General features: G+C 52.3%; 9 protein-coding genes across 9 annotated transcripts; 2 read left to right on the top strand and 7 right to left on the bottom strand.

The window, feature by feature from the left end:
• Positions 1 to 1756, bottom strand: VDBG_06406 (laccase-1; the record flags this gene model as incomplete). The annotated part of the gene is made up of 2 exons (XM_003003917.1): positions 1 to 803; positions 853 to 1756. The coding sequence occupies 2 exons, from the start codon at positions 1754 to 1756 to the stop codon at positions 1 to 3; spliced, it is 1707 nt and encodes a 568-aa protein (XP_003003963.1).
• A 2387-nt stretch (positions 1757 to 4143) lies between these two features.
• Positions 4144 to 5870, bottom strand: VDBG_06405 (thymus-specific serine protease; the record flags this gene model as incomplete). The annotated part of the gene is made up of 2 exons (XM_003003916.1): positions 4144 to 4573; positions 4630 to 5870. 2 exons carry the CDS (start codon positions 5868 to 5870, stop codon positions 4144 to 4146), a joined length of 1671 nt encoding a protein of 556 aa, XP_003003962.1.
• A 543-nt stretch (positions 5871 to 6413) lies between these two features.
• Positions 6414 to 7529, bottom strand: VDBG_06404 (NAD-dependent alcohol dehydrogenase; the record flags this gene model as incomplete). The annotated part of the gene is made up of 3 exons (XM_003003915.1): positions 6414 to 6431; positions 6598 to 7000; positions 7063 to 7529. 3 exons carry the CDS (start codon positions 7527 to 7529, stop codon positions 6414 to 6416), a joined length of 888 nt encoding a protein of 295 aa, XP_003003961.1.
• A 2202-nt stretch (positions 7530 to 9731) lies between these two features.
• Positions 9732 to 11260, top strand: VDBG_06403 (alpha-N-arabinofuranosidase; the record flags this gene model as incomplete). The annotated part of the gene is made up of 1 exon (XM_003003914.1): positions 9732 to 11260. One exon carries the CDS (start codon positions 9732 to 9734, stop codon positions 11187 to 11189), a length of 1458 nt encoding a protein of 485 aa, XP_003003960.1.
• Positions 11261 to 11551: 291 nt separating this feature from the next.
• VDBG_06402 (conserved hypothetical protein) lies at positions 11552 to 12247 on the bottom strand (the record flags this gene model as incomplete). The annotated part of the gene is made up of 1 exon (XM_003003913.1): positions 11552 to 12247. The coding sequence occupies one exon, from the start codon at positions 12214 to 12216 to the stop codon at positions 11773 to 11775; it is 444 nt and encodes a 147-aa protein (XP_003003959.1).
• Positions 12248 to 12661: 414 nt separating this feature from the next.
• Positions 12662 to 13753, bottom strand: VDBG_06401 (secreted lyase; the record flags this gene model as incomplete). The annotated part of the gene is made up of 5 exons (XM_003003912.1): positions 12662 to 12762; positions 12872 to 12923; positions 12982 to 13143; positions 13199 to 13296; positions 13354 to 13753. The coding sequence occupies 5 exons, from the start codon at positions 13751 to 13753 to the stop codon at positions 12662 to 12664; spliced, it is 813 nt and encodes a 270-aa protein (XP_003003958.1).
• Positions 13754 to 16375: 2622 nt separating this feature from the next.
• VDBG_06400 (dimethylaniline monooxygenase) lies at positions 16376 to 18004 on the top strand (the record flags this gene model as incomplete). Its single annotated transcript, XM_003003911.1, has 1 exon — positions 16376 to 18004. One exon carries the CDS (start codon positions 16376 to 16378, stop codon positions 18002 to 18004), a length of 1629 nt encoding a protein of 542 aa, XP_003003957.1.
• Positions 18005 to 18637: 633 nt separating this feature from the next.
• VDBG_06399 (conserved hypothetical protein) lies at positions 18638 to 21788 on the bottom strand (the record flags this gene model as incomplete). The annotated part of the gene is made up of 5 exons (XM_003003910.1): positions 18638 to 19419; positions 19533 to 19946; positions 19998 to 20045; positions 20106 to 21293; positions 21473 to 21788. 5 exons carry the CDS (start codon positions 21786 to 21788, stop codon positions 18638 to 18640), a joined length of 2748 nt encoding a protein of 915 aa, XP_003003956.1.
• Positions 21789 to 24600: 2812 nt separating this feature from the next.
• Positions 24601 to 24873, bottom strand: VDBG_06398 (conserved hypothetical protein; the record flags this gene model as incomplete). The annotated part of the gene is made up of 1 exon (XM_003003909.1): positions 24601 to 24873. The coding sequence occupies one exon, from the start codon at positions 24871 to 24873 to the stop codon at positions 24601 to 24603; it is 273 nt and encodes a 90-aa protein (XP_003003955.1).
• Between the last annotated feature and the right edge of the window lie 503 nt (positions 24874 to 25376).

Below are 25376 nucleotides of genomic sequence, written 5' to 3'. Positions count from 1 at the left end.
CTAGATACCAGAGTCTTCCTGTTCGATGGAATACGTGTCCTGGAAGCTTGACCACGTAGAGCACCCGTCATCGAGGCTGCTCTGATCAGCTATACCAGCAATCTCGCTGTATCTCTCGATGAACTGCAGCGCAAAGCCTTCCGAAGCGTGCCATCCGATGTGGCAGTGCATCAACCAAACACCGGGGTTGTCGGTTTCCCAAGCCATGACAAGGTATCCGGAAGCCGGCAGAAGAGCAGTATCGCGGCGTGGAGGGTTCTCCGTATTCAGGGTCACTGATGCGGAATAAGTCCCACTGCCCTGGGCGAGGACAAAGAAGTCGTGACCATGCAGGTGAATTGGGTGAGGGACCCCCATTGCCGTCTGGACGACGAGATACACCCATTTGTTAGCCTCGCTGAGCTGAAGGACTGCATTCTCCGTTTCCCATTCGGTAGCTCCAGCGAGGACCTGTCCCAAAGTTGGGTCGGCCCAGTCAACAAGCAGACTTGTGCTGTTGAGGTACCATTTGAATAGGCCAGCCGAATTGCGGCCAACTGTAGCGATTGCCAGGTCACTCCAGTCAGCACCTTCGACGGCCTTGGAGACGACAGGGACAAGATTGTCAGTCTCGTCATCACAACTGTCCGTATAATCGTAACCAATAGTCTGAGGTGTCGTCACGGAATCTCCATAATACACGATAGCCTTAATATTATCGGTGCTTTCGTTGTCCGAGCAAGCTGACTGGGGGATAGCGCGCATCCAGAAGCTGTCTGCCGCTTCTGACTGGTTCGCCGTAACAATGATGTCGTAACGCTGGCCTGCTCTAGTGAGTAAGTAGTTTCGAGACATCAGGAAATATTGACGTACCCATAGTCAAATCAACCATCGTCGTAATGTATGGCTCGACAGGAACCAAGTCAGCAGCAATGACCGTCAAAGTGTGGTTGTCTATGCTAAACTTCCAGTGTGTATCAACTGCAGCATTGACGAGTCGCATGCGATATGAGGTTCCAGCGCTGAAAGGTATAGTGAGACGTTTGCCTGTCTGCGACGCATCGTCGTCATCACCATAAACATTTGTACCGTTGATGAGGCCGTTGTCAAGCATGGGGGGGCCGTTCGTTTGAGCTACAGCATATAGCTCATCAACCGTCTGGTGATCCCAATCGTTCAGGAAAACAACACCGAGATCCTCGTCATAGTTGGCAGAGGCAGGACCATTGATGATAATGCCACCAAAGATGCCTTGGTATGCCTGCAGGGCAAAGTGTGAGTGGTACCAGCTTGAACCATACTGAGTCGCTTTCCATGTGTATGTTACGGACTCGCCAACAGCAACGGGGCACTGAGTCACAGCTGCCACACCATCGTGCTGGTTTGTATTGTTCTGACGCATGCCATGAAAATGGATACTGGTACCGTTGAGGGAAGTCGACAGAGAGTTGGTGACATGAACTGTCACGGTATCGCCCCAATCCGCAAAGATGGTAGGGCCTGGGATCGAGCCATTGACAGCCATGGCGGTTCGATTGACGCCGTCCGGGGCTACGTTGACATCCGTAAGCTCAAGCCAATACTCTCGAGTGACGCCGGTGTCTACTGCCTCAGTCCACCAGTCTGTGTCGATGGAATGATCGCACCACTCAGACCTTGTCGCTGGCGTGTTGCCGTTGCAGACTGCCCTCGTACCCATGGTGACACTGGGAGCGGCAAGAGCAGTGTTTGTCGAATGAATAGCCATCAAGGCAACGAAAAGTCGCAACGACAGCATTTTGTTAGGCCGTTTGGTGAAACAATAAGGCTAATGGATCTATGGTTCAGACTTGATGCAACAAAATCGAGTCAATGACTGAAGAACAATATGCTGTGATAGCTAGTATGGTGAGCTGAGGGCTGAATTTGTCTCAATGAGATGAGGACCACTTTGTCTTTTGTACGTGAGACGACAATGCGTGGACCGCGTCTTTCTCACTCGACCTTTGGCCTCAAAAACATCATGAACGTTTTCGTCCCTTACAATCACTGGTGATGACCCCCATGTAGCTCAAGCACATTTACTCGTGAATTTCATGCCGTCAAGCCGGCTTGGGTAACAATTCGCCATTGGCCCCTGAAGTTTTTGTACGTGATGACGAGTCCTTCTCCTGGCTTTGCTGCTCCTTGTTGAGGCTACTTCATAGTCACACTTGAATCGCCTTAGTCGTCATCAGCTTTCTTGGCGCGGCGGCTCCGAACATACAGATTAGGTTATTTTTATAACAGCTAAAGATCACAGCCGCTGTGTATTAAAGTATACGTTCCGCCCTCTGTAGCTGCACAACGCCAGTCTTCATTCGTAACAACCTCCGAAAGCGATGCCCGGACCCCTTCCGCAACGCGAGTCTGCAGGGTTCAGAACGGGATACCCATGTAGTTCCCGCGGTCAATGCCGATGGTTTGATCCACAACGATGGCGCACTGACCTTTCTAGTAAATGTTGTTAAAGGGGTGTTGGGTGGTATGGTATGCTAAACACACGGTCTACGGAATGCCATCCGCCTGCAACAAAGGGGCTCGAGCGCTATGATGACCGCCTTCCTTGGGCAAGTACAAGAGTTCTCTACGTGCATTCTCTCCACAAATGACAGGTGGGTCTTCAGGACCCTGTAACTATCTAAGCCTCCTCCGAGTTGTGAACCTCGTGGGGCAGGTCCGAAGGTTGAGTTCACCTTCTGAGCAATGGATGACATGGTACTAGAATGATTGTGATATTGTAAGCAAATAGGGTCAGAATCGAGAGGGAGGTGACGCGGCACGCTGAAACCTGAATATATATAGACTCACTGTGACCTCGACTGGAACATTCTCCTAGATAGTCATCAGTCGCCCAAACAACAACCGTAGTGTCCACTTGCCTTCAATCATCCAAAATGCGCTTTATCAAGTTCATTCTTTATTGTTTTGCCACTTTTACATCAGCAGGGCGTTTCCACAAGCGGCAAAATGCTGATGGTAGCATGTCATTCGAGCTCTATGCTTACGGTGACGGCATTGGCGGGTTGCCTGTCATGTCCGACGGATGTGAGCCGCTCCTCAGAATCTTGCATACCGACCTGACTGACAATCATGTGAAGCTCAAGTTTTTATTAGTAGCTCGTATGGCCTGAATAGCACGGAGGGAGCCGTGGTTACATGTTAGTTATGACGCACAAAGGCAAGCCTCTAGAAGTTCACTAATGATGCACAGTCACCGTTGGCCAAGAAGGCACATGGTATGGGTTTCCCAACTCAACGTCAAATGCTGGCAACACTCCAACCTGGAGCAATCTTACTCTCAGTATTCCAAATCCTTCGTCTGGGTCTGACGCAGTGCACCTTGATAAACCCTCTAGCACTACTGGAGATCGAATCAACGATGGCTTCGGGTTCTATGGAACTGTGGCTTACCACCTCGCATCTGGTGGCGCCTTTGAGTCCCTTTGGGCGGCTGATCAATTGGGAAGTGGCAGAGATACCAGCGCCATCCAGTGGAATACAACCGATAGTACGACAGGGACGGTTTCCATCATTCTCAAGTCTACCCCTCCGTCAAGTGGTTTGCCTTGAGGCCAGTTCTGAGCCACGCGGTTACGTTGACACGTTTCGCACCCTAGCCTGCAAACCATCCTGTGATGTAGGGCTCCAGCGCGAGTATCTCCTGAGGAAAGGGGTCTTGCCCAGGTCAATCCGGCAGCCAGTTGTTGTGTTCAAGATAGAAAAACATCTAAAATTCGTCTTCTGCATCTATGAGGGCCCACGGCCATGGATGTGCCGATGGAGTCTCGTGCCCCCAGAATATTCTCATGCGCCTCCTGTTTGAGATTGCCGCCCCGGAGATATTTCTTGACATGTGCAACCAGAAGTTGCCTTTTAGCTGTGAAAAAAATTGGGACACGCTCCTGATCCCGAAAACTTTTTCGCTAGGAAAACCTAGCTGAACAAGCACAATTTGCAGCGAGCTTTTCACATGGCAATCAGACGTGCTCTTCTCTTGTGGGTGCCAAACTCATTCTTGCAGTGCTGGCAGCTTAGCGTGTAATTTGAGTGATATGCCGCCGACCTCTTAACTTTCTTGTGGATGCCAAGATGCGTCCTCAAGATCTGATTCAAGATCTGATAATGTCCACAATAGTCCAGTTTCTAATGCTGGGTTTCCCATTCTTCAAGCCAAGATTTGACAAATTCAACAATGAAACTTTGGGCTTTTTTTACTGGGTGTGGCGGTAACTGACATGTCGTTTCGTTCTTGAAGATGCCATTCTCATCCCAATGATGAACAGCGCCACCGCCAATGATCATACGAGGTTCGCTGACCGTGGACTCTGGATACTGAAGCCCAATCTTATGTGGTGTAGCAGCACGCCATGGATCAGCTTCGCCATCTAATATGGCCACACGTGGGAAGCTGAAAAGGAAACCACCGTGCTTGTTGATGTTCTCCACCTTAGGCTCGTCGAAGATATTGAAAGCTTCGCGGCATGTAGTTGAGGTGAAATTGTAATCAATCAGACGCGAGATCATTGGAAGTTGGCTGTCTGGGACGCCTGATCCTGTCTGGAAGTAGCCCCATCTATGAAAAAGAGTTAGTGCTAGTGCAAGTCTGCCACGGAACAGTAGTTCACTTACTCAGTGCAGACTTGATATTGCCAAAGCCTCCAAACCTGATTAAGGTTGTCCGTGGAAAAGTCTGTCCGGCCTCCGAAACATAAGTCCTGCGGACGCCCACGGCAAGTCGACACACGTGTGAGGTTGACGTAACCAATGTAATTCTGCACAGTAAGCGTGAGGGCATCAAGCTCGTCTTGATACCCTCCTGTCACTAGGATTGACTTGATGGAGTCTTTCAGATCGTTTGTTGCAGGGTATAGAACTTTGGTCGATGTCATGTTGCCGCAGTAAAGCGCAAAAGCAGGACTATTTATGGCCGGATCCCAGTTGACCGATTGCAGTCCTGCGATCCCACCCCTGATGGCGTTTGCAAAATGAACATCGCGAGTGACATTGGTGAGACCGAAGACCGTCTTGAGCTGTAAAATATCATCTCGGTCGCCGCCCAGCAGAATATTATCGACCACGTGGGTCACCTTTTGCGTCGCTGGTGCGCAGCCTTCCGGCGCGAAAAGTCGAGCAGCTTCGTAGTACTCCCAGAAGTCGACTACTGCAGCTGTTACACCCGAAGATGAGATGGCGCCCCAGAAAGTGTCGGGGTACAGCTTGCGGAGAATGGCGACGAACGCACCGGCGTAAGAACCGCCATATGCGACCCAAGGGGTGTTTGGAGAAGTAAGATTTACGTCCTCATATCCTGGGAATACAATATTTTGGGCAAAGTAGGCTGTATCGGCCAAAGCCTGGTCGGTGGTCAGGAAGCGTAAGTTTTCGGTGCTGAGATCTTCCGTCACGTAGCTAGCTCCGTAGTAGCGGTGCTCGAGAATGACGCCGAGACCGTTCGTCGCCTCAGCCAGGATTGCAACGATGCCTTTCTGCAAGAACGGCAGGCGCCCCTGGCCACTCGTTTCGCCGCCGGAGAGGACAATCACAGGGCCGCCCTCCTTATAGAAGCGATCATCAAACCAGTATCGTAAGTTGAATGATCCATTAGAGTGCGGTTCGTATTTTGATTCGTTATGAAAGTGATCGATGGGTACCGACAGCGTGTAAGATGGATAAAGAGTTGCGGGGTCCGGTGCGCCGCCGTTATTTTGTCTTGTTTTGAGAAGCGGCGACGCAAGGTTCTGAGTGGCATCTTCTACCAACCCCTGAAAGAAGCCGAGGTTCTCCGTGGTGCCAAGTTCCGTGGAGGCGGCTACAAGACCGAAGGCTTGTGAAAGAAGGAGAAGGCCCGCGGCAAGCCGAAGGATCGTCATTTTGACTTTGATATAGAATTGGCACTGGAGAGTAGGCATCTAATTGCTGAGGTATGGCCATTATTTATCTTCGCCGTGGGAAGAAATAACCCCTCGTCTGTCGACGGACTACTGCAGTCCGGGTGCCGACGCCACCCGGCCGAGTGTGACCTTCCGTATCGAGGAATCGAGAGGGTCTATACGATTGGCCTGTGATAATAATTTAGGAATGATCTCCAACGTCTGGGCCAGATCCCACACAAGGGTGCTTATCCAATGCCCCAGCCATGTGTCTAACATGTCGTCACGGGTCGGGTGACCGCTGAGTCTCCACGGAAGCCCATAACTGACCTTTGAGAAAGGTGGAAGATGAGCAAGTAGACCGATGAGATATACCAACAGCCGCCATCTGCTGAGAAAAGACGGTCATCTGTCCAAACTGTCCATGCTCGTTGATATCACATTCTATGCCCTGAATAAATTGAGCAATTTTGGGATTGACGTAGACAATATTGGGAAAAGACACTCCATCGACTATCTATTACCCACTGCCAAAAAGAGCACCTATGAACATCTGGACAGCTGGCGATAGAGCATATACAAGTCTATTGACACAGGCAAAATTCGAGCGAATTCTCCACAGCTGCGGCTCATATACTTCAAGCATGAGGACATGCCTGAAGCTCTGACGATGAATAGGAACTCATTCCCAAATATCTCACGGAATGCTAAACAACCGGCCACTCACTTCGCTTGACCCTAATCTTGCGAGCCTTAAAGGAATGTCTTCAAACGACACCTCCTCAATGTGTGGTTTCAGATCGCCTGCAGCTATCATGTCCAAGACATTCCGCAATTCATCGATGCTGGCACTCGTTGAACCTTTGACCGAGATATATTTGGTGACGAACTCCGACATTGTCAAGGTTATCTGCGGCGCGGCTAAGCCGACCACAACCACCGTGACTCCCACCCGAGTAGCAGACATGGCACCCTCGACAGTTTGCTGAGCGCCCGCAAAATTAATAACAACATCAAAGGCTTTGTCTGGAAAGTCTTTAATGTTGGTTGCCAGAGCCTGAGCGCCGGCTGCACGCGCCGGCTCGAATTTGGCAGGGTTGATGTCAACGCCATAGACCTCAGCCCTTAGCCTGGCGGCAATAGTAACACCATTGAGCCCAAGTCCACCGAGCCGATAATACAGACGGCGCACGTGGCTGTGACTCGACCTCCGGCGACAACAGCATGATAGGACGTCGCAATGGAGTCAGTCGCCACTGCTGCCTGAGCGAAGCTTACGGCATCCAGAAGCTTCACCAGGTTCTTGATGGGCGCAACAGCATATTCAGCATAGCCCCCGTCGCATCCGACGCCCAGAGCTTCACTAAAGCTTCGTTCCTCGATAGGATGTCCTACACAGGCAACGGCCACACGATCGCCCAGAGTCAGGGAAGCACAATCACTGTCGATTTCGGTAATCGTCCCAGCCATCTCATGGCCCAGCACCACGGGGAGCGTGCACATCCAAGCAGCGCCGCCACCTTCGATAACGTGCGTGTCGGAATGACAAAGACCAGCTGCCTTGACTTTGATCAGAGCATGGCCTTTGCCGGGCTTGGGTATTGGTAATTTGCGGAGCTGAAGGCCGCTGGCACTGCCTGTGAATTGGAACGCCTTCATGTTGTTTTCGGTATGATTGAATTTGATCTGAGGAAGAGATTCTAAAATAATATTTGTCGTCGCTGTCTGAGTTGTGCTGTATGGAAGAGCTCGTGATGCTGAGCTGATGCTTGGACACAGGCGTGCATTGGACAATGTTCATAGCATTAAGGGTCCCTTGGTATAATTACGCCTTGCTTTTCAGACTTGATGGACTCAAGTGACAAACAATGGATCACAATGAGTCCTCCATGATAGGTACTGAATAGTGGACTGAACTCCACAATCGAAATTGAACACCTAACTTAGCCCGCCTTAAGCAGTGGAGGAGAGAAAGTTGATTCTATAGATTATGATCGGAGGAGATGGGCTAAGGGGACATCGTAGATCCATGCGAGGGCTGGCGTTGAGAGCAGGTTCTATGGTTCCCGGAGTTACAATCATTTTCACAATATGTATTACATCCGCGACGAATTGCTGATGTATTAATTTAAATGGCCCTGTCTGGCCTTTATGAAACTTTCATTTGACCCATAGAGTCATCACAGCCTCAGGACACGATCGCCTACAACTATTGTGTCATCTCAACTACTGATACGATAGAAATCTCTACCTGTAGACATGACATGATGGCGGTAGCTTCAGCTGACGATAGAGGTGTTTTGCCACGCGTTGCAGTCATCACCCTATCCCGCATTCTCGATGGATATGTACGGAAGAGCTTATTTCTTGAGCTGAGGCAGTGTACGCGAAGCAATACAAGAGCTCGAGCCAGAGTAGCATTACTTCTCTTCCCCTGAGAACTAGTATTTGGAGTTGAATCAAGGCTATACTCTATGGGGGGTACCAGTCTGAATGACCTGGCGTTCAACGATCCTTCAATCGTCCCTGCATTCCCAAAAAGACCTTGAATGAATATGCCCGGACTCGTTACAAGGTTTTCTTGATTCTCTCACCGGTATCAGATACATACGTCTGGCAGTCCGTGCTAGCATCGACACATCGTCGTGTCGCTGATCTGAGGCTACCGGATCTAAAAGTATACCTGAGTGGTGCAGTAACGGCTCTCACGTAGCCGTGAGCTGACATACGGCATGCATATCTAAACGTATGACCTTTCAAAGAATGGCTTCCGCATCGCTCGGCGCTTATATTATATTCTCGTCATCATTTTCCCGAAGACTACCCTTGCAGAAACGGGCCAACATCGATCAACTTGTTTCGTCTGACGGTTCCTACTGATCTATTTACATAAAAAATGCGAACCAGGCTATAGTATAAGCGCTGCTGCCAATGGCGAGTACCGGCAGCCACTAACAGAATCTCTGGGAGTTCCGCCAGCAGTCGGGGCCAAGCCAATCCTCCTAGACTTTTGGCTGACGCCATTCCGAATGTATCCTCGCCGGCTTCACTCACTGTCATCAATAGAATGGTCGATAGGATGGACACTCGGCATGTTATCTCTATCTCTATGCCTAGATCCTGCTACGGCAAAGATGTCGGCCAGCCGCAGGGCGATGTTCATGTACTACCTTTCTTCTAATAAAAGACCAAGTCCATTTCGTTGACTGGCACTTAGGCCTGGCAAGGTGGGGCGAGTTCTCTTTGTCATCCTTAGAAACAGGTATGACCTCGCCCCCCAATTTCACAAGGCGTATAGCAAGATTTACGGGCAAGAAGTTGCGATGATGAGCCCTCGTCTCTGGTCTGGCTGTGATCGATCAAGAACAGGATGATGTCTGCGGGGTGGCGGGGGAAACTCCGCCAACGATCAGGGCAATTGGTGGGTCTCAAGTCAAGCACATACGCGGCCCAATCATGCGGCACTAAAAAGATGCATCGTGACGATGATCAGAACTTGCCAAGATTCGAAACCACGGACTGCGGGGTGGAGGTTATAAGCCCAATGCGGAGAGGGGTGGCTTTGCGTTCAGTCCCAGCATCTCCTTATGAGTCGCTGGCTCAAGGGATCAACGAGACGAGATGCAGCATCACAGGTCTTAAACCCATGAAAGTATTCTGTCCCTCGGCCTCGGGCCTGACGAGCCCGAGAACTGAGCCAGGTCAGTCGGAATACTTGTCTGGAAAAGAGTGGTATCCACATGTTAAGAAAGTACATAAACGGAGCTAAACCATCTATCTCGCCTGTCTCTAATTTTCATCATCGACGCTATTTCGAGGCCCATCTTGAGTTCCCACTCGTTCTAGACTTAATTCGGAACAATGGCCCGAATTCTACACAAGATCATATCTGCCGCATTTGTCGTGCTCGGTATCATTGTCTCTCTCAGCACCTCCTCGATGTCGCCCGCCGTTATGTCGCCCCCCGTCACTTACAATAACGTGCTCATTCACCAACGCGCGGACCCCCAGATTGTGAGACATACCGATGGGTGGTATTACTTCACAGCTTCAGTCCCTGAGTATGATCGGGTCATTCTTCGTCGTTCTGAGACTATACAAGGTCTTGCGGACGCTGAAGAGGTCGCCGTGTGGACAAGGGCGGCCTCGAATGCAGGTGTAGGCTACGTTTGGGCTCCAGAGCTACATTACATCGACGACAAATGGTACATCTATTTCGCCTTGGGGCGTGCTGCTCCTTTCGATATTCGCATGTTCGTCATTGAAGGAACAGGAGACAACGCACTGACTGCCGACTGGGTTGAGAAGGGTTTTATAACTTCGGACTGGGATACGTTCTCCCTCGATGCCACGACCTTTGTTGTCAAGGGCACACGATACCTGTGCTGGGCTCAGTCAGATCCCAACTGGCAAAACGGTGTTGGTACAGGTCTAATGTTGGCTCCAATGGAGAACCCATGGTCCATCCGCAAGCCCGCAATCGTCATCACCCGGCCAGAGCTACCTTGGGAACGTATTGGCCACAACGTCAACGAAGGGGCGTACGTGCTCGAACGTAATGGCAAGCTGTTCTTGACGTACTCTGCAAGTGCCACCGACCATAACTACGCGATGGGTCTTCTGACAGCCGACGCTGACGCCGACTTGATGGATCCGACATCATGGCGCAAATCGCAAGAGCCAGTTTTCACCAGTAATGCGCAAACCAGTCAGTGGGGGCCCGGACACAGCGCTTTTACCGTCTCGGAAGACGGCTTTAGTGACCTGCTCGTCTTTCATGCCCGTCAGTATAAAGAAATCGAGGGGGAACCGCTAAACAACCCTGATCGTCATACTCGGATCCAAAAGCTGTACTGGAACGCCGATGGCACACCGAATTTCGGTATACCGGTCTCAGACGGGGAGACTCCCAGCCGCCTGCGTTCTTCGGCAAACTCAACGCAATACATTCGTCATAACGAACAAGGTGTTGTTACAGTGGAGGCAGACATTGGCTCTCTGGGCGAAAATCTTTTCCGTATCGTCAGTCCTGGGCTTGCCGGTAAAGATGCAGTGAGCATTGAGTCTGCTAGCCAGCCTGGATCCTTCCTCCGGGTTTCCGGCTCTAGCGTCGAAATTCACCCGTATGTTAATTCGACCGAGTTCGGTTTTTCGTCCAGCTTTTTCCACCGTGAGGGTCTTTCTGACCCGAAAGGAGTCTCATTCGAAGTCGGCAAGGATTCAGGCCTTTACATTGCCTCTGAGAGTAATGGTCTGGGGGTCGTCAACATTGCTGACATCAAAGGGCGTCTCGACGTCGCTACCTTCTACAAGGAATAGTGCGTCTTAGCTGATGAAGCTTTCGCTAGGAGACATGGTTTCGAGACTAAAATGACACGACGTTTGATGACTGAAACCGTTGTTCAATTTTCGTTTTCATGTGAACTGTCACCTGCAGCAGCTGCTGGGATCGTGCCAACGATACATATCCCCTGATTCGTGATTCATTTGGGCCGGAACTAGTGGGCAGCGATGTACCTGTCGCCTTCAGGCAGAAATTCCCATCCAGGCTGCCCCTCCAATGACGGCGGCACCGATGACATACGGACTGATCTTGATAGCTGCAGCTCGAAAAACCCTGAGCTGCTTATTGACGATGATCCGTCGGAGCTCTGCCGCCTCGTTTCCATGCGGAAATGGAATTCCCGGAATATCCCTGCCCAAAAATTCGCAAAGTGGTTGCCACCCATCGCCCAGCTTGTACACCAGTAATTGTTCCGCAGGTACGAGTCTCTGAACACCGTCGTTGTGGCGATCATAAAGTTCTCTCGTTCTCGAAACCAGATCGCCAAGATCTTCGGAACGTGTCCAACCAAGCATCATTTTTTGGACGTTCGTGGCGGAATGATCCCCTGTCCACGGCTCAAGGTAGTTTTTGATGAACATCGTGACCCTGCCGAAATATGCCCGACAACATGTCAACGAATGACCTATGCCACTTGTCATAATCTCTGATGACAATGATGACCTTCGCGTCTGGGTACGATGCAATGAGGGACTCGGCGAATGGCCCTGCCAGATCGGTGACGGCCTCGCATGGGCCAAATACTGCATTCCAATCCTTCGCTGTCATACCATTGCCATTGTATGACGGCAAGCTCGGGAAAAGTGCGTCTGCTGCACGACCGAAGACCTCGAAGTCTTCGGGATTGTCGATAGCGTGGAGACCATGGTAGACGTTTCTGTAGCCCAGTGCTGTGAGAGCCAGGCAGATGGAGTAAGAGCCTGTTCGAGGAAGTCCTACACTGAGGACCTTCATCTCCCTTGCGACCGGGGCAGCGCTCGGCTCGTTGACTTCCTTGCGCATGTTGCCTCTTCGTTGGTGTGGGACAATCGCACACAGTTTCTCTCGCAAATTAGAATGATCTGCCAGAATCAACGTTGCGGCCAAGATTTCGAACTGATTAGAGACGGCCGACCGGCATTCTTAAACCAAGGGTGGGCTCGTACACCTGAGCGGTGTGGTCTGGAGGATCACACGCGTCAGCCATTTGTTTATGTCCAATCAGGCGGAGGAGGGAGGGGACCAGGGGCCCACCTTCGAACCTCGCTTGACTGCAATCAAACCCAAACTTGGGGTGACAGCAACGCCAGGCCGCCGAATATTTCTGTCAGTGCGCAGATTCACTGGCCTTGTCACTTGCGATTGGCTGGACGCGAATCATTTTTTCTTTTGATGTAGGTAGGTAGTTGAATTAAAGTCCTCGTGTATAGTCTACGCCAACGTGGCCAAGCACCCAAACCTGGACACCTCAGTGGAAGCCCTCGGGCCAATAGTCAGCAAGCCACTCATATGGCTCCTCAGGCTCATAAAAGTTTGTCACTGAGCCGTTGAAGCTGGTTGTGATGTGGTCTGTTGTGGTATTGTAAAGCGCATACTTTTCGTCGGGACCAGTGCCAATTGTGTATGGCACCGTTTGGACGTTGTTCCCGATCTCCTTGTCGCAGATGCGGGTCAAGACCGCTCAACTGGGCGTTCTTTAGTCGGAACTCGTCGCCGTAATTCGGGTTGATCTAATAGTGGTCAATATTCGAAACAACTGACATAGGCTGCATTGGTTGGAAGACTCACGATGCCCATGCGAATTCCGTCTACGGCAACCACGTTTTGAATGGTTGCGTTACGCTTGGCTTGGTTCAGACAGTTTCCGCAAGACTGGTAGAAAGTACCAAATCCCTCGGCGTAGAAGCCAGTAATGTTGTACTTTCCACCCAGTGAGTTGTCCTGGAAGATCTGCGAGGTTGGTCAGCGGACATCCTTTGGATCCCAATTCGAAGATATGATTGACCTTGTCTGTTGCGTTGCGGGCACCGCCACCAATGACTCTCAGCTGGGTGTTCAACCCCTTGGCGGTCAAGGCGTCCTCGCAGACGTCCTCCCACCAAACTAAAAAATCCATGTTAGTCTCTGTGTCCAACGATCATGTCATTCAGCCCAGCTTACCGTTCTCGACCCAAGCGTCGCCAAGGGCATGAATGCCCTCGGCTTGATGCTTGCCAATTATAACATTCCTGATTGTGGATCCGGCCATGAGGTTGAATACAGCATCGGCGTCGGTACCTTCGGCCTGCTCATTACAACTTCCTTCGGGACGTTCGTAACGCTTCATGCCTCCATCGAAAACCTGGCCGGGCATAATGTACATGGCGTTCTCAAGAACAACTGTCTCGTTGGCGACAGGGAACTTGGTGACAGGGAAAGGGAATCGAGGAGGAGGCCTCTCTCCCAAATCACCTTGAGTCGAGTCCGAGTCGCCTTGTGAGCCATCCCCAGTCTGCCTACGCCCGACAGCGGCGGACTGGGCGAGAGCCGGGAGGAGGCTCAGGAGAACGGCGGCCTTCATGGTGATCAAGGGAAGTGTTTTCTGTGTATGTCGAGCAGACAGTTGATCGTATGGGTCCCGCTGAATGAGGTCTTGAAAGCCAATTGATGATCCTAAGGAGACAGAGAGATCTGCATGATGAGAGGGCGCAGATTATGGGCTGTCTTTTATATTTGAGATCTCATCATTTTCTGAGGGAGGCTGGCACAGCGGTGACGGCTTTCCTCGAACCAAGCCTTGGCAAATTGTACACGCCGATCACTCTTTGACACAGCAAATTTTACAGCAGGTCTTCTACTACTCTCATACGTTGAGGCTCGTGCGTTTGTCACTCGTTGCCATCTCGAGTGGCTCATGAACGGTCGGTGGCTTGCATGGATCGGAAAAATTGATCATGGGTTTCCATGAATCACAAGCCGTGGATCTTGGAGCGTCTGCCCCGAGCTTGGCGCATGCTTGTTTTCATGCTTAACTTTTTCCCCGCATCTGTTGAGATTGGCTGATCACGGTTTTGCGGGGCATGGGGTTGGGCGGTCCTCCCCCTCGATTTTCCCCAAGATCGCTCTGCTGTGCATCTGCCAGCCTAGCCTGCAGGGCTCAGTAATAGCCTGAACGTACCTTCGAGGACTTGGCCAGCTAGACAACGGCTTTCACTTGCTGTATTGGGACGCGCATGACCTCATTGTTGTCGAGCCACAGAAGCAGCCTTTGCAACGGAAGATCTTACTGCTACCTGAATTTGAGGCCAGGTTGGAGTCGATCCACCAACTATACTTAAGATCACTGGCCAGGATCATGTGAATCCTACACCAAGGCTAGAAGAAAAGGACGTAGCAAAGCCTGCGTTGCGAAAGTCATATGCGCCACAGTCAGCCACTGCGGTCCTGGCACTTTACGGAAATTTCGCTTCCTCTCTGGAGCAGCTGAGCAATCAGGAACAGAGATCGGCGCTTCCCGTCAGCTTTTGTATTGACCCAAGCATTCCCTATTCGCTTTTCCCTCAAGTGCTGGCGACAGTCACAAATGCGCGGCTTATAAAAGCTCACCGATCAATGGAAAGGTATGTTATTCTGTGGATCGTCACATCACCGAAAGCTCACCCGACATTTCTACCTCCCTATCAATATTATGGTCAAGGTGCCTATCAAAATTCCTTCTCCTCGCGGGCCTGTAACTATTCAAAGTCATAGAGCAGTCGTCGAGAGGAATGGCAGTAGTCGTTGAGTCAGTCAGCTTCTCTAAGCCGAGAATTTGGTGACAACGAATGTTGGTTCACAGGCCTTGTGGCATCTCGGTAATATCATGCTCGGAGGAGAGCTATCCGTCGGCCTGTATACTAATTCTCGCCGTTAGACTTCCATACTTGTGTAGCCAGGAAGTAGGTATTGATCAAATGTGGCGGCGGCTCTCTTGCCATTGTTTCGCCATCGCCCATCAATAGATGAAACAAGGACAGGTTCAGAAAACCACCTGAACTGTAGCCGCGTTACCTGCTTTGGACTTCATTTCATGGTTCACTCTCCATGCCTATGCTAGTCTTCGAACCGTGTCTTCTGGGAATCACTGCAATACGTACGTGGCATCTAATATGCTGCCAGGGTTAAGAATTGTCTAGATACCAATATCTACAACTACGTATATGAAGCCCAAAATCAAAGCCGTGTAAGCCTTTGATACGATTGGGCTCTGGAGAAACACATCAGAACGAAGGTATACACCCCAAGCGACTGAATATACCTGTCAGGCGGTCCCTATGAAGCCACGGAACGGTGCTGGTCAGGACCTAGGGACGACGGACACGCGTATGTATGAGTTACAGAAAGAAGTCCTAGCTAAGAGAGCCAGAATTCAAGTAACGTTCCTCCCTCGGATGGTCCTGGTCCCACGGGATTCATTCAGAATTCTAATGTGTTCTACAACCATATACACTATTCATCGCCTACAGACCTAATGCAAGATTCTTTTCTCCCCTGCTCAACCCTACGGTTTGATGGATATCTAGCGAACCGATAAATTGAATGGCAACGTGCTGAGTCGAAAGTCTAAGTGGCAGCGTTGCATCAAGTTCAGCGACACCCTTGCTTGTTCATGCTTTCAAATCGATTGGAAGAGACTCGTATCAGCGTCGATTTGTAAATGGTCAGCGAGAGCTATCAAGGCACCAGAAAGAGTAGCGAAACTAATAGCTCCCATCCCTGATATCATGACTGGGGTTGACAGTTGATGAATCGCGACTCGAGTATGGATGGTGCAATCTGAAGGCCAGACTTTCGCTTTGGCTCCAAGCGATGAAGAGGAATTGATAAGCAGACCGGAATCCATCCACCAATATAGCCCGCAGAGGCCGGATAACATGGCACACGATGCATAAGGTCGCTCGATAAGGAGTGATGCGGGTCTACCGTGCTTTGCTGTTGATCTGAATGGTGAGTTTTCACGAGGGCCCTGCAGATAGCGTCAATGCTAAATGTTGCGCAAGATCACGTCATGCATCCAACTGGCCATCCGGCGGGGCCGATGGAGTTCATACTTCCTCCCCTGCTATGTATTTCAAGTGTCCTCTGATCTATTGCACTGTTGATGGCGTTCTTAGCTGTTTAACTTTCTCTTTAAGACGGATCGAGCTGAAAGTACTAACACGAAATGCCAACTTCAATTGCACAGTCAAAGCCCATCGAGGTGGTTAACCCTAATGTCATCCCCTTCGCGAATCCAACAAGTGTTTCAGACACGTCTCACTGCCTTACTTCAGCCTCGGTAGATGACAAAACATCACCGGCACAAAAGTCTGTGGCTGTCATCGGCGCAGGAGTGAGCGGTGTCTTAGCCGCCGCTCATCTCCTGAGGCGCAACCAACGCGTAACCGTCTTCGAGAGATCCTCATCCGCTGGGGGAATATGGCGATATATCGAGGATCAACCAGAAGACCCCGAATATCCTGTCACTCTGGCTGCGGAAAGTTCTTCTGAGGTCTTTCCAGATAGACTTTCCTCAAGAACAACCACACTACGGACAGAGAAAGGCCTGACTCGGAAAACGTTCGCACCACCAGGGCCTTGCTACGCAGGCCTCCGCAGCAACATCCCAACCTATCTCATGAGGAGTTCTCTATCTGCCTGGCCCGAAAGTGCTGGCCGCGATGTGGTTCCTCATCACTTGGTCAACAACTACATTCAAGGGCTTGCACAAGATTTCGGCGTGAATTCTGTAACTGAATTCAACACGCGCGTGGAAGAAGTTATTAAACCAGAAGGTCAAAGTCAATGGCAGGTTCGAACTCTTCGAATCGATAACAAGAGCACAAAAGATACAGAGCCTACATTCTTCGAGGAGCAGCACTTGTTTGACGCTGTCGTTATCGCGTCTGGTCATTATGACATACCCTTCATCCCCAAGATCCCAGGGCTGAGTACATTGAAGAAACAATTCCCCGAAAGAGTCACCCATTCCAAGCAGTATCGTCATCCGGAGACTTTTGCTGGCCAGAATGTTGTCGTCGTCGGTGGCCGGGTGTCGGCCGTCGACATATGTCGTGAGTTGGACGGCATCTCCGCCAAGACGTATCAAAGCGTGCGGGAGAGCACGGAAACCTTCAATTTCAACATTCTCGGCGATCAAACAAAGCAGATATCGGAGATAGATCACATTGTCCTCAAGAACCAGGTTTCTGCAGACGAGACAGTTCTGGAACAAAACAATGTTCTCCCGGTACAGCTCCATCTGAAGGATGGTCGCGTCTTGGATGGCGTACACGCCATCATCTTCGCCACCGGATATCAGCTCACATATCCATATTTGAGATCTTTTGAAGTTCCTCCAGATCAGGTGACTCGGACGTCACTCGTCGAATCCACGAAGTCGACAGTCCACAACCTCTACAAGGACACATTTTACATTCCTGACCCAACTCTGACTTTCGTTGGCACGCCATTCGATATTGTCACGTTCGCCTGCTTCGACTATCAAGCCCAGGCAATCGCCCAAGTGCTCTCAGGTGCTGCGGCTTTGCCGAGCCACGATACTATGCGGGCTGAGTACGAGACGCGACTGACAGCCAAAACTGCTAGCAGGCAGTTCCACAGTTTGCGAGGCAGTGAGATCGAATATGTTCAAGGTCTGGTTGATTGGCTCAATAGTGAAGCTGATCGTTTAGGAGTAAAGGGACAACACATAGAGGGATATTCGAAGGAGTGGATCGAAGGATACTGGATTTTGCAGAAGAGGGTGTCGGCAGCTCTGGGGTTGCAGGACCCCGCGCAATTGGAGACATAGATTGCAGTATGGCATGCCGTTTGTTCTGAACAGGCCAGGACGTGCTGTGAATGCGGTAGCTGGATTGTCGAAAAACTTTCAAAGAGAAAGACCACATACGGCTTCTAACATTTTCCGACCATCCGGCTCATGCAACGTGATGTATGTAGAAACGAGTAACATCAAGACGAGGATTGTTCACAAACAACACAAAGCTCCGACACGCCAAGATTCATTTTATTGGCTAACCTCTCCCCTTTCCAAGGAGTTCACTGTCCTGAGAGACCTCCGGTCGGTCCACCCCCAACCTTTGGCGAGCCCACCTGCAATGAGCCCGGAGTCCGCATTCAAATACCCCACCGGCCGTCATACTGGACAACCGCATTAAAGGAGTCCCTGTGCAAATAAAAAGGAACAAACATTCCCGTTGAGGCCGAAGACCATTCTGAAAGTGTTTCCCCCTCCCGTTCCCCAAGAACCTTTCGTGGTGGGTAAATCGTACAAAGCGCTTAAAGTCATACACACACTCTCGATTTGAGTGAGAAACAGTCGCATGAGTTTCCGTCCAATTACCGCATGTCGAAGCTAGACCGCTCAGCTGGCAGGAGATCAGTCTTGATTGCTCGATCTCCAATCTCTCCGCGAACTACCTCTCTAATGGTAGTTGCCGCCCCAGCCGCGCTGCTGCTGTTGCTGCTGTTGCTGCTGGCCGCCGCTGCCATAAGCCTGGGCCCCGTACGAGCCATAGGCCTGACCGTAGGAGCCGAAGCCGTTGTTAGCATGCTGTCCGCTACCGCCCATACCGTATCCGCTTCCGCCGTGGAGACCATGGCCTTGCGCGTGGCTAGGATAGCCGCCGTATCCACCCATTTGCGAGGCAGATTGAGGGGGGGGTAGGCCAGACTGGCTGGACGTGTTCTGCGTGGCAGAGCCAGGGCGAGCACCGCCAAGAGAGGGCGAAGGGCCCGCTCCGGCCTTGGTTTCACCGTATGGCTTCAGGTCGTCGCCGGTAGATGCGCCAGTCGACGGCTGAGCGGAGGCGTTGTAGCCCTGGCCAGAAGACTGAGTGGGGAAAGACGAGCCGCTACGACCGAAAGAGTCCTGGATACCTCCAAAACCACTGCCGCCAAGGCTACCAGGGTTGCCAGACTGCGCAGAGCCAGCGCGGGCACCATAGTCACCACCAAGACTAGAGCCGCCCAGGCCGCTGTCGCCACGGTGGAGAGATGATTGGGCGAATCCGCTGGCGGGAGACGAGGCATGTTCATAGGGGCCCTGAGGAGACATACCATACGGCTGTCCATACATGCCAGCCTTGCCGTAGGGGCCACCTCCGTAGCCACCCTGGCCAAAGTGTCCGCCGTAGCCCATGTAGTTGGAGTAGTAAGGGTTGTTGTAGTAGGGGTGGTTGCCGTTACCACCACATAGGGGTAGTTCTGTTGGCCGTGGGATTGTGGCTGGGTTCCTTGGCCGGCGGCTTGCTGCTGAGCTTGAGTAGAGGGATTGGGAGTCGTGTGTCCGCTGTTGGCATCGTTCGAGACGGCCCCACCGTAGCGAGACTGGTTGTGAAGACCGGCGCTCTGGGGGTACTGGCTGATGTTCTCGGCCTGCGACGTGTTGTAGCCGCTGAAGGATCGCTGCTGACCGGCGACGCCTTCCTGGTGGCCTTGGCCACTCTGTTGGCCGTAAGGCTGACCGTAATAGCTATAGGGGCCGCGTCCCTGTTGGTCGGAGGTGTAGTAGGAGGAATACTCGCTGGGCGCGGAGCTAAATGCGCCACCAGGCTGTTGAGCCTGTTGCGTTTGCTGGCTTGGGAAGCCGTCCAGACGGTTGGGAGTAGAAGCAGTGTTGGTTTGTTGCGAGAAGGGATCGACCGACTTCTGGGGGAAAGATGACGCATCCTGTGAGCCAGGCTGGCCGTACTGGGAATACTGTCCCTGAGGCTGTCCAACGCCAGGAGGAGCTGTCGGGAGGTCAGCGAGATATGCCTGTGTGATGTTTTGATTCGACTTACGCTGAATCCCAGAGGTGGGCTGGGCCGCAGGGGCGGTAGCGGGCGTAGCTGTAATGTGATGATGGTTAGCATGCTTCGTCAATCAAGACCTTTGTCATAGATGTTTACCTGAGGGGGCGACGGAAGGGGCAGGGGCCGCCTGCGTCTTCTGGTTGCTGAAGGCCTCGGGCACGGCGGCCTGGGGGGCAGCAGGTGGGAGAGAGGTTCGGGGTTGGGCGATAGGGGACTCTGCGGGGGGCTGAGCGCGTGTTTCAGGTTCCTCACGATCGCCATCAACATCATCCTCGCTGCCGATGTTGAAGGCACCGAACTGAACGGCGGTGCGGTCGACCTCGCGATTGCCCGGCATGCGGACCGCCTCTTCCTGGTCAAGTACTCTGCGCTGGAAGCTGGGAGTACGAGTGGCGCGATCAGTAGTCGCCTTTAGAGCCGAGGTCGCATAGCCGCTGTTAGAGGTGGGGGTCGCCGGAGGGCGGGAGGCTTGGTGCGCTTGCTGTGCGGCAGAAAGAGGCGTCGCGGTGGCACTGGCAGCATTGAGGCGAGGATCCCACGAATCAGCTGCGGTGCTTGCAACGGTCGCGGTCGCGGGAGGGTGAGAATCATCAGCAACCTGTTCAAGATTGGTCTCAGTCAGTTGGTCCTTGGACGGCTGTAGGGCCACTTCAGGCTCAATGACGGTAGGTACTTCAGCTGCGATGGGCTCCTCAATGGCTTCGGCGGGAGCTTCAGGTGCGATCTCGGGCTCGGGCTGAGCCTCGGGAGTAGGCTCGGGCTCGGTTTCGGGTTCAGCGTGGGTGACGGGAGGGAGAGGTTCAATGGATTCGGAAGGCTTCACGGTGGGAGCTTCCTTAGGTTGAGCGAAGGGCTTCGGAACGGCAACCTGGCGGAGCATGCTGGCCCAAGTCTTGGGAGCGTTTGAAGGCGGGGCGGGAACCTGAGGAGATTCATCAATGGGAGCGATGGCAATGGTGGTGGGCTGGATGACAGAATCATCCGTCTTGGAGCCCCAAGCGGGCGACTCTTCGGTGGGCACCGAGAGAGGCTGGCTGTCCTTTGTTGTCTGGCGAGCTCCGTTCGTAGGAGCCGGTTGTGAGGACCTGCCCCGACCACCACGCCCACCTCGCTCGGTGGCTCGGCCGCGGCCGCGTCCACCCTCTGAAACGATGCGACCGCCACGTACAGGCCTGCTGATGGAAGCAGATGAGTCGATGTTAGTGGCAGGAGTGGTCGAATCCTTGGCCTTGGCACGGGAGACCTTCTTCACCTTGGAAACTTCGCCCCATTGAGAGATGGTTCCTGCGAGATCACTTGGTTAGCCGCGTGGCCAGTTTGAAGACGAAATCGTATCGCCGATCATGGATTGGGAGGTGGAATGTGAATTGGGCGGGCGTGACGGCCGACTAGACCACAGAAGGGGGCTGAACATGGCAATTGGGGTAGACGCGACGCAAGCTTGTGGGGAGGCGAAAACGCACCTTCAGCAATGCGCGTGACAGCCTCGGTCTCATCACCATCTGTCTCCTGAAGAGCGAACAGAATGTCGACTTCAGACCACTCAGGGAACATCTCTTGAATCAAAGGCGTCTTGGCGCCGTATAGCTTCTTGAGTTCGCCGACCGCTCCCTCATCGTCAAACGCGCTCGGGTTGTCGACCTCGGACTTCGAATCAGTCTTGTCGGCGCCGTTGGTCCTGCCGCCGTTGCGACCTCCACGGCTGGCAAATCCGCCTCTGCCACCGCGACCAGAGCCCCTGCCGCGCGAGGCAGCAGGCCGCGTTTGAACGTCGGACATGATGTGGTGCTAGATGAAGCACAAAATTTGGGGGGTTTTTCCACGTGGGAAGGAGCAGGCTCGATTACGCACTGTCCCGGGGGGCAAGGCAGCTTTCGATGTCGAGTTGAGGATCGACTAGGTGTGGAAGAGGGAAAAAGGAAATGTGGTGGATGGACGGAAGGAAACGTCGTGCAGGCGGTCGGTGGGCTCGATGGGGTTGGTGATGATGATGAGGTGGATGGAGGAGGATGTTTTGTGCAGCTCAGAAAAAGTTGACCTTGAACTGAGAATGGAACCTTAGGCTCCAGCCTGGGGCGAACTGGGACAGGACCTGGAGACAAGAAACAGGCGTGAGCGTGTGTGCGTGCAGGGCAGCTGAGTTCGGGTAGGGGGTGCTGCAAGGGAGCAGCCAGGGGCCATGCTCCAGGCACTTCAGCGGCCGTGTGCAGCAGGAACGGCCCCCTTTGCTGACGCTTTGGGTCTAGTCCATACTACGACGGGGCTGTGGACAGCACGGATTAATGTTGTAGCGGTGCCAAGGGTCCTTCCGTTTATCACGTGAGCCGACCTTCGGGACTCATGTGACTGTAGTAGCCTCGCTCTGTCCGGCCTCGTGGTGAACCACCAGTCCCCTGTCTGACGTGATGCCATCAAGCCATACTTTCGCCTATACCACCTGTTGCCATTCTTAACAACGAAGGGTCTCCGACTTGTGGTCCTCATTGGGCACGACCTTCTCGCTAAATTGCTCCCAACCCAATCAACGATATCGTAACGGAGAACCAGTATCTACCGATTCGATCCTTTCTACATCTAGCCAAGGTAGCCATCCTGGGCACGGAGGCATCTGGTTGCTGCCATGTTCAACACGACAAAATCGCTTTCCTCCCTGAAGGGCGTATTCCCTTCCATTCACCAACCTCTACCTCTTTCTCGTACCGAATCTCAGAAGCTCCTCAATGCACTCAAGACGTCCTTTCGATCGAATCTCGATCGCGAACATGGCTGGGGTCCCGATGAACCCACGTCGTCGCCCAACAAATTATCTAGTCCAACAGTATCTGAGCAGTCCGGCATTCATCAACATCACAGACCCACCGACCAACATCTCCGCGCCATCCTCTCGAATCCGCTGTTCAAGAAGGGCATCCGCACAACCCCCCGCGCAGACGCATTACAAAAGGATCCGATGGAAGTCTTCGACAAGGCTGTCGCGCGAGGCATGATGAATCGGAAGGCGGCAACAGGGTGCCTTATGGCCAAGTATCACCAGGTTCTTCAGTCAAGTCCATTGTCCATACAAGGTGCCATTATGGAATCGGCAGCTGGTCTACGAGTTCTTGATTGGTTACGGTCTTCCGGCGAGGAGCGAGATGGTGCGTTTCTGGGGGACGCGAGTTTCCTTAAGGCTCTCATGCGATTCCTCGTTGCCGGAAGGTCACGAGGCCGTTGTGTGGGCATGGGCAGATCGCTTGGCGAGGCAGGACGGACCGTCAATACCAGAGGACCCTCGCGGCACACACCTCAGTTTCATTCTAACAAGTCTCATCAAGACAAAGGCCAACGGCTCCGATGACAGGAATCTAAACAGTGCTTATGCGACCATCCTGAGGGTCAACGACAGGTGGAAATCGGACAAGAACTTGCCGCAGCTTCTAAGCCATGCTTGGCGGTCACTCTCTTGGTACTCAACAGTCGAAGCCTGGAACAGGCCACGGCCTTCCGAAGCACTATTCGACAACTACGTTGCCCTTGAACCGGCACTACCCCATCCGATGTCCATCGATCGTGCGCATCTCGACCTACATCACCCCACTCACCCAAGCTTTGAGCGCGCACTACACTTCTTCAAAACGGACAAGCTTGTCGTGCCGCCTCAACCAAGTTTTGTAGGAGCGAAACGGGCCCCAAACGTTCAGCGATTTGTTGCGCGCATAACATCAATGGGCATGGATACGGCGAAGCATTTAACAGAAATTGGGCGCACTGACGATGCTCAATGGGTGTTGCAGCTTCTCAAATCGAAGCTCTCCGACGAGGCAATGGATTACGAGCGGTGGCGGGTTGTATGAGTATGTCTTCACCATCAAGGACGTAGCTTGCCAAGATCGCAGGACGTGTTTCCTTTTTACGATGATACCCATGAATTACAAGCGTTTTCTATCTCACTCTTTGTCTCTACACTTCGTGATCCCCAGTTGCATGTATTTCAAATGTCATAACTCGACGCTATAATCCTCAACTTGGTGCACTCGCACAACTACGAGATTCTTGGCCCTCGCTCTAACATAAAGCCGCCCGTAAAGCAACATCAGTCAAACGACGCAGCATTAGCATGCTGGGGCAAAGATTTGCAAATTGACAGCTATGCGGAAGCCATGTGTCTCTCTCACTTGAAGGCGCCGAGAGTGGTTCCTCAGAGCTACTGAGAGGCTCAACTATGTGACGGCGTTGAAGTATCCTCGAGCCCTGCTACACGAGTATGTTTACTCCAGCCTCCACTCCTTTATGGTTGAACTCAAAGTAGATGCATATCAGAGGGACGGGCAACAGTAATCGAATTGAGATGCAAAGAAAGTCGCCATCAAAGAGCTCAAGGTGTATTGCTATAATCAAATCAAGCAATAGTAATGATAATCGAAGAGGTGTATGCGAAGTTTGACCCCCGCGCCATTCGTCAAGGGAATTAACGTCATAAGACGGACAAACATAGGAAACCCAATCATCCGTGAAGAAATCAAGGCTATCTCGCAGCTACTGGTGCTAGTGCTATCGCCGCCGCCGTCGCTTATATGTGCATGTAACAACTGACTCTGTTGGTTGTAAACGATCAAGGTTTGGGCACAACGTGAACGACAATCTTGCCAAATGGCGTCTGACCGTGCTCGCCCTTAAGCTTGAGGTAGGCTTTGGGGACTTCATCAAACTCAAAAGTAGAGTCAATGATGGTCTTCAGCTTGCCTTGAGCTATCCAGTCGGAGATCTGCTGAAGGTCGTCGTGGTCATTCTTGACGAGGAAAGTTTGGAACTTGCGCTTGCCGCCGCCAAGGAACTTTGGTAAGAGCAGGGACTGGGAGAGTCGACGCGCGCCGTCCAGAGTCATGGCACCGCCAACATGAACATACTGGCCCTTGGAGACAAGGAAAGTATCGGACTCGGTGTAAAGGTCGGCGGGAGAGTTGCCGACATTGTCGACGCAAAGCTTGTAAACTTGGCCGCGTTCCTTAAGGATTTGGGTAACGTCGCATGAGGTGTAATCGATAGTCTCGTCGGCACCAAGCTCTTTGCAGAGCGCTGCCTTGTCGGCGGAGCAGGAGACGGTGACGAAACAGCCGAGAGCTTTGGCAATTTGGATACCAAATGTTCCTGTGCCACCAGAGCCGCCGTTGATGAAGATCTTGTCGCCCTTCTTTACATGAGGACAAATGGTCTGATAGGCTGTCAAGGCAGCCGTGGGGGCTCCAGCAGCGACGTCAATGTCGACGCTGGTGGGGACCTTGGCCACATCCTCGTATGATGCGACGATGAATTCGGCGAGAGAGCCCTCGGAGCCGGACGGCTCAAGGCGTCCCAGAACCAAATCACTGGGACGGATGTCGCCGATCG

This window comes from Verticillium alfalfae, genomic scaffold (assembly GCF_000150825.1).
Source record: "Verticillium alfalfae VaMs.102 supercont1.7 genomic scaffold, whole genome shotgun sequence".
Taxonomy (NCBI): domain Eukaryota; kingdom Fungi; phylum Ascomycota; class Sordariomycetes; order Glomerellales; family Plectosphaerellaceae; genus Verticillium; species Verticillium alfalfae.
Note: the sequence above shows the minus strand (reverse complement) of the source record. Positions and strands in the feature narration are given on the sequence as shown.